The following is an 8,476-nucleotide window of genomic DNA, read 5'->3' as shown; positions in this document are numbered from 1 at the left end:
ACACACACACACACACACACACACACACACACACACACACACACACACACACACACACACACACACACACACACACACACACACACACAGAAACAATACTGCACTTTAACTTTATTCCACCTTCATCATTAGATTGTCAAGTGACAGTACCACAAAAACATTGGTGCTATGATGCATAAGCACATCCATTTGGTAATGCTGGCAGAACGTCAAACATATTAAAGCCAAGGATTTAATCTACTGGTCCTTCATGATAGAGTGCTAGTTCTGCTTTAAGAAACAAACAAATGAGAACAAAAAAATCTTTCCACGTCTTTTGCAACTATTAAAAATTAAGTCAAATATGAGCTCAAATGTCATGAATTATAAAAGCATCATCCAGAGACCAAAGTAGTTAGATATTCTTTTAATTAAAAAAAAATGCAATTTGGGCCTATTACTTAAATTAATCAAAACTAACAGCTCAAATCATGTTGAATCTACAAACTGCTCAATAAAGAGCTTGTACTTCTGTGAGCTTAAATAAACGCAGATAAAGGTTAGAGAGAAAAGCTTTAATTCAAAACTGAAGACAATTATGTAATTTCTTGTTCTTTTGGATTCTAAACTCCTACGTCTGCCCAGGAGCACATTTTCTCTACTTAATGTCTAATCGTCTCTGAAAAAATAAAAATAAAAAAGATTGGTCAAAACTAGAACTGACCTCAGAAAACAAAACATTGGCAATCTATAGAGAAAACTAAGGCATACCTTATTGTGAAGATTTGGTCAGACCTGGTTGCAAAGGAGCTGCCTATTCCCATACTTCAACAGGATCCAGCACCAGCTTCCATTGCAACCACACAGCTTTCTGACGAACGCAAAGTCGTTTAAAATCAGGCGGAATTTAAAAAGAAAAAAGAAAGAAAGAACAAATGTCTTATGAGTACTCCTTCTTAAGGTCACAGACGTTTTCTTGGCATATCAGGTCCCTTTCATGGCAAGTTTTTTTTTTGCCAGACACGCTTGCAGGATCCTCTGAGCCACGGCGGTAAATAGCTGCCCATTTGGCTCGTAAAGCCAACTAACAGTAAATCTCAGCATGTGGCTGAGGTCGGGCAGGTCTGTGCAGAGGTTTTAGCCTAATCCTAGACAGCAGAGCGATCAGAAAGCACCTTAGGGCAAGTCATAAACATCCACATGCTGCCAAGTAAATGCCGACGTAAACATACTAATGTGCCATCTATTAAATGAAATAAGGTTATTTTTAGAGCTTTACGGGTGGGAAAAATGATGAGATTGCACTAAAACTGATTGACAGACCGATTCAAATGATCAAAACAAACAAGAGTAGCACTGCTTACGACAGCAAAGCTTCATTATTGCTATGAAACTTTAGCAAAAAGCGGATGTGCAGTGACAGATGTTCTAGTTTTATGACAGGGAAAAGTGACCTCAGCGCTTGACATTTGTTTTTAATTGCAGCCTCTCTTCCCACGGATCAACTTTTGTAATCCTGCTGAACCAAATGTCAACCCCGATCACAGAAAGGATCAAGAGCAAAGACCTGCACCTACTGACACACAGGCAGGTTCCGCTACCACTCGTCAATACTTACAACAAACACGCCAGAACAAAGTGCAAAGTGAGCCCTGTGTATTAAGCTACTTGTTTGATTAAACCCGGCAGCCTGAGAATGAAAGGGACGTCTCAGGAGTTTTGAAGTGAGGTTTTGTATGAAAGGTATAAGCAGTTAGTATCTTACCTGCGGTAGATTTTGGTGGCGTCATTTAGTAGAAATGAAGCCATTTAGTAGAAATGGTAGGTTCAACCTGAGCTGAACCTAACAGCTCATCAGAAAAGGGCCAAGAGTCTAAAGTAAAAATCAATACAAAACATTTCACTTACCAACCAACATGACCCTGCTGGTTTTTATACCACTTCCTTTTCATATAAGATTTCATATAAGGCTACTGGTGTTGCACCAGCTCCTACATCTGTTTCATGTCTAGATAATTGTTGGTTTGTATGTAAATAAAGCAAATAAGCAACTGGATTTATACTAAACAAAGAGGCTATATTATTTACTGTATAATGTTAGCTGCTTATAAACTTTACACAGAACCTCACTTTAGAAATTATGAACTATCCCTTTAATATCAGTGCCTTCTGAGCTATGCTAGTCAATAAAAAATATGTCCAGATTAAAACAAATGTGTTTAGTTCATTTCTTTTAACACATTCAAGAACAATTTAACAGCAAACCAGTGTTGAGAGTATAAAAATAAGGAGCTGTATGAAAAATTAAAAGAATTTTGCAAAGAAAACCAATTCTTCCCTGCAGCCGAAATGAGGCAAAATATTTATTAAAAGCTCGACTTAAAGACTACAAAATCAATGTAAAAAATAAATAAATAAAAAAATCGCACCCTTGTTATGGGTTTGACGTGAGCACAGACTGGAAAACAAACAATGATCCTGTGGCAGCAGTGTAGTACTTTATGTGCAGAGTAAAGGATTAGACAGCGACTTGATCCGATTGGTTCCCTGGAACTGCATGTGTGTTGTTTGTGTAAGAAAGAGCCGATTAACCAGCTACACGCCATCCCAGCTATTTGTAAACATATGGTCCAGACGTATGCCTCCAGATGCATTATCCAGCAGTCAGAGATGTTCCACAGTCCGACTCCGCGTGAGCATTGAGCTTCATGAAATGGATCACTGACAGATCCATTTCCCTGAACGCCAAATGCAAAATAAGAAACAATATTTATGTATACATATAAATAAAAGATGCTTTTCCAGCATCAAATCTCCTTCTACCTAAACCTGTTCACGAGTCGCCTCTCGATACTACCTGGAAATCTTCTAGGAAACTGAAATTCTTAATCCGAACATCTTAGAATGGTAGCATGATAATCCATTTAAATCTGATGTAATTATAAAGAGACACTTGTCAACGGTACATCCGGCTCAAGTCGCACACCATGTTTACGAAAGCGAAACTCCTCATACCGTCGGGAGGCTGGGGTTTCACCTGCCCCGTTCATTAACCGCAACTCCAACAATTTGCCTTCAAGGCGTCACGCATGTTTCCGTAATAAACAGTCTGTCTTAACACCCCTTTCATAAATCTTTCCTGGCTCTAAGATAAGTCACACATATTAGAAAACTAAGCTAAATTTGGCAGTCTGGGCACACAGCAGTGTGTCTCATGATTGCCAGAGTATAAATCAGTCTTTTGAAATGCTGTCAATGAAATTTGGGTCAATGTGGTCTAAAAATAAAGAGCCATTGTGTGTTAAAATGAGGAATACATATCGCTCGCCGTTTGTCTGACAAGTACAGCAAATAACTTGTGATGTGAAATCTGTTTCAGTGTTGGTCAGAATAGAAAATATCATTTTTGGAGAAATTTGCAAAGTCTGCAACTGGAAACAAAGTTTAATTTATAAAAAACAGATAAATAAATATTCCTCTTTGGTTATATTAGACTCAAAAACTACAAAGAAATGATTCGACGCAATCAGCCAATCTCAACAATAGTATCATAAGTACATTCTAATGAGATGTTGGAGAAAGTGCTGAAAAAGAAAACGACTGCAAAGATAAATTTAGCTGTTTACAAATATTTCTGGCTGCAAAAAAAAGAAAAATGAAAAAGAAATAAATACGGATGCAGGTTGACAACAGAGCAATAAACCAATTAATTTAGGATTAGCTCATTCTACCCCCTGTGTAACTCACTGAAGAGTAAAATAATTTAAGGGTATAATAGTTGCAAAAAAGCATGCTTCTGTAAAAACTAAGGTTAAATTAAAAGCCATGTATTAGGGATGTAGTGGTGTGAAAAGGTCGTGGCATTTCTAGAATGCTTCAATTAAGAATAAACAAAAATGTATGAATATCTTATTAATTCAACAGTAAAACAAGAAGATTAAAACTGGTGAATTGTTGGGAAAAGCCCTCAAACATGTCAGCCGCTATAAAAACTCGTTAGCATTTGAGGCTAGTTGGATGTTACAGGCAGCTGGGTTTGGACTTTACTCTATTTTTATCCATACTGGTGAGGATTGCATTTAGCTTGTGTATTATTTCAAATGAGTAATTACACAAAGCGTTTGGTTGGTCAACCTTTCTTTGACCGTTAGATCTGTTAACAAAACAGGGCTTCCCCCTAGATGCCTTTTTAACAGCATTGTCATTCAGAATAAACAAATGTTTAAACTCTAGATCTGTGGTCTGTGTTAAATGTTAGCATTTATCGTGGCCCCTGAAGGTCTGGTGGGAGCTTAAGCAGCTTCTTTGTTCATTTATGACTTGGGCCGGCTCTGACTGTGATCAGCATTACGTAGTGGTTTTAGATTCGCTGGAATCTAAAAAAAAACACTTCGAGCATTTCACCGGTAGAGCATTACCTTATTTGGAATTTAACAGATGTGCAAAAATTTGATATTTATTTTAATACTATTTTTTTTGTTTGTTCGTGGATTTTAAGACTACAATTGTGAGTTAAAGCATTGTCAACAATGTCTTCCAGTGATATAATTACCCAGTAATATTTTACATTTCCCGTTTTTTAAATTGGAGAAACGAGATTGAGTTAATTATTTCTGTTTCGAGTCTTTGTGTTAGTAGCGTTACGTAGAGACACACTGTGATATTTTTGCTCTGGGTAAACATACTGTGAGAACCTCATAGTAGTCCAAGCTTGCTTTGTGCAAAACCAAAATGAAGTTTCAAAAATCAAACATACTGATGTAAGAAATGTAAACGACTATCTACAAAGTTTTACTCAGTGACATCCATAACACTGAATTCACTTCACACCTAACTGACTGAGTCACTGTCTTTTATTCATTTACCACATTAACATACAGTCCCAGTTTCTGGCTGTATAAAAGTCGCCTCTCAGAGAAAAGCAAAGTGACAGAAACCCTAAGTGCTGTCAGTGATGTCAACCCATGCAAAGGTGATCCTGACAAATATCTCAAAACAGATCCTGTCAAATGTGATTTCACTTAAACCACCAGACTAAATGGACTCTAGCATTTGTGAGGCCATTACAGTTCAGAAACAGGTGTCCTGTGTTAATGGACATTTTTGGGGTTTTTTTCTTCTGGAAATAATTTCTACTATAGAAAAAAAAAAGCCCTGAAAAACTTCTGTAGGTTTAGACAATTACTTTAAAAATAGGATTTAATATTTTATTGGCAGCATTATTAAAACATCTATCAAAGGTTGATCTCGTCTAAATCTCCTAACTTGGATGCTGAAACATTCAGAGAGTTTCTTTCCTTGCAAGTAGGGGGTCAAGCCCAGCTCCTGAAAAACAACCCCACACCATAATCCCTTTGAAATATTTAAGAGCGAGAAAATTTCACAGTTCCTCGCTGGAATTCACTGAGGTCCTGAGAGCGACCCATTCTCTCAAATGTTGGTAAAAACAGTCTGCATGCCTAGGTGCTTAATTTTATACATCTATATACACCTATAATTTTATACACCATGGCCACAGGAAGTTCCAATCACTTCCTGTGGCCATGGAAGTGATGGGAAAACCTATTTACGATAATTTGGATGAGTCAGCAAATACCTTTGGCAATGTAGTGTATGTTTAAAATGAAGAGAGAGGAAGAACAGCTTCAAAAAGTTGTTTATAAGGGAAATGTTTGCAGTTGAGGATTAATTGCTACTACATGAATTGATAAAGACTGTTATCGCAAGAAGGCCAAATAAAAATATTTTGAATGGTTGTTACATTTTCTCATGCTACAGTTTCTAAGAGAAACTAGAATCCGCTGGTTTCTCTTTGGAAGCAACTAATTCAGGGTCAAAGCTGTACAAAAACAGAGATTGCTACAAAACTGTGATAATTTCATAGTGTGCTAGTGCCATTTCTGTCTTTGTCTAATACTAATCATTTGTTCTTAATAAAGAAAATTATATTTTAATTCTGTTTGAATGTTAAATGAATAAGTCACTTAAGATCATTGATGTAACTGCTTTTGCTTTCTTTCACCAACCAACGGTAAAGAAAGCAAAGACAAGCACCCAACTAAAACATAATTCACTGTACTTTGAATATATGTATCTCCATAACAATCGCAAACATTTTTGCTTTATTGAATTGTAAATGTTCTAAATTGTAGATTACAGGCCCAACCACTTTTCCCCTTTGCCAATCTGTACTCATATTTTGTACCTGGACTGCTTCCTTTGTGTACCTTCACATGTAAATGTACCATGTTCTACCAATGTACGCAAACCATATATTAATTTGTCATTGTAGCCAGGTATTTTTATTCAATACGACGACACATTATTATGAAAATGCTCAAATCTCACCTATAATTTCATGCAATGGACTATAATTATATAAAAATGCTGTAGCACACAATATTTCCCAGATATTTTACTTCTAATCACTGGATTAGATCCAGGCTATATCTCATGATACAGATTTTAAAAAACAATCATTTTGCTAGTAGATATTGATTATAGGAAAAACATGCTGACATTTCCTTAAAGTAAACTGAGTAGATAATAGAAAGAAAAACATTTTTTTTAAATCACTGAATCTTCAGTTGTCTGATCTAAACTGTAAATGTTAAAAATAATAAAACTGTAAATGTTCAAAAATAACAAAAGGCGTAAATGAACAGAACCATAAACACCGGGATGCGAGTAAAGCCTAATTGGGTTATTTTTCCAAATCAGGCCTCCCATCGCCTTTTGTTGTGGATTTGCACTACATAAATACCCGGGCTTCCTGCTGCTCTTGTTAGTTATTCAATTCTCTCATTTCGTGTTTACTTCCTGGCTCATCCCAGCTAGGTTCTGACTAGTTTCCAACCTCTCGAGGGGCAAAAACAAACCAAAAAAGGAAAAAACAACAAAACCTGATGACTCGGTCACATTGAAAAGAGCAGTGAGTCACGATTCGTACACCTATTTGCAGCATTCATTGGACAAGCAGGCTCAGGGAAATAAATGGAAAGGGGCTGGACCTGTACCAGGCAAAACTCTAGAAGAAATCTGGGTCATACATATCACCTCGTTAAAATGAGAACAGGCCATCCAGCTGACATTCAGACAGAGCCGCGAGCCGTTTGGAGCGTTGCTGTGAACTGATGCAGAAGAGAGGATTCTGAAGGGACAACTCAGTCGAGTAAATCTGGGTTCACAGGACACTTGCAGTCAGCYCACTAAACATTTCTACAAATCTAGGCCACATGTGGTTTGTCCGAGCTGACAAAAGAACAAAGCTGTTTGAACATATGTGCACTGTTAAAAAGACAAACAAAAAAAAACCAATAAAAATCTAATAATAAAAACCAGTAACTGCCGTGACAATGATGCATATTTGTTTTTTTGTTGTTTTTTGTTGCTTTACCTAAGAACGCTTCTCTTCAGCACCTTGAAACTCGCATGCAATTTTGCAGTAACAGACAAGATTAATTATTTACTTGAATAAAATACACTAAAAGACACCACAATGGATCCCAGTATGGGAGAAAGACACTAATGAATTGAACATAAAAGTAAGGTTTTATTCTAAATCAGGATTAAACTGTTTTTAAGGTTTTCTGAAATCCTGTTCCATGCTGATATGAACAACCGTAGTTCTCCATACTCTCTTGGGGTTATTTATAACTCATTGTGCTTCGTTTTAAAGACCACCGTTTTTCTCACTGTTGGTGGGTATTAAAACAAATTTAATGCCCACAGTCTCAGAGACAACATAACAGTCCTACAGCATTACAGAGGGGATGTGCTTTTCCTGGTTTAAGCCTATAACGTTTGTGCCAAGTAGACATTACTGGGCACATAGCAACGTGCCAAGTAATCTTATGCATAGTAAAATTAAGAATTTTACTATACGCTTAAACTAAATATCTTTGGGTTACACATATCTGTCTTTTTTGTGATGTCGGCAAACTTTGCCTAATTTAATTTAACATTTCACAAACCACTTAATTAGCTGTGAAGATAATCTTCTGCTAATTTGGAAACAAACCTGATTCCAACTAGCAGCTCTAGCAGAAAGCTGAGGGACCTGCCTCTCCTTCATATATGCCTCGTTTAAATAAATGTGAATAAGATACATTTATATACTTGTGATAAAAGCAAAATTGACACCAGGGGTATAATGATCACCTGAAGGTTTGTTGCATTATAACTAGTTAATTAGGGTAAGCAACACCAACTTTCAATGACAGTTCTTGTATAAATAGAGTCCATCTTTAATTATGAATGGGATTAATATTGCTAATTAGCGATAGAATTAACAAAGCAGTAAACATTTCATAAATCAGTAATCCGTCTGGAATAATTCCGTTCAAGTTTGACCTGCTGATACGAAGCAGCTTTTATGCATCATCTCATACTAATGTGGTCCTGCTGCCTCTTTTACATTTTGTTATCAAACAAATAAAGACTTTTTTTTTTATTTCAAATTGTATCTTAATAAATGTCTATTCAGGGCAGAATAATC

General features: G+C 36.4%; 1 protein-coding gene across 5 annotated transcripts in view; it reads right to left on the bottom strand.

Moving 5' to 3' along the window:
* Positions 1-8,476, bottom strand: part of mib2 (MIB E3 ubiquitin protein ligase 2) — a 63,626-nt gene that overhangs the window by 38,031 nt on the left and 17,119 nt on the right. Inside the window, exon 1 of one of the 5 annotated variants that reach the window (XM_008413044.2) lies at positions 751-1,059. The exons of the other annotated variants lie outside the window; for them this stretch is intronic. Coding sequence (XP_008411266.1) covers positions 751-803 — 53 coding nt within the window. The 5' untranslated portion in view covers positions 804-1,059. Of the gene's footprint in view, positions 1-750; positions 1,060-8,476 lie in introns of those variants that run through there. 5 annotated transcript variants of the gene reach the window in all.

The sequence above is a fragment of the Poecilia reticulata genome, linkage group LG7 (genome assembly GCF_000633615.1).
Source record: "Poecilia reticulata strain Guanapo linkage group LG7, Guppy_female_1.0+MT, whole genome shotgun sequence".
Taxonomy (NCBI): Eukaryota; Metazoa; Chordata; class Actinopteri; order Cyprinodontiformes; family Poeciliidae; genus Poecilia; species Poecilia reticulata.
The sequence above is the reverse complement of the archived record's forward strand: the minus strand, read 5'-3'. Positions and strand labels throughout refer to the sequence as shown.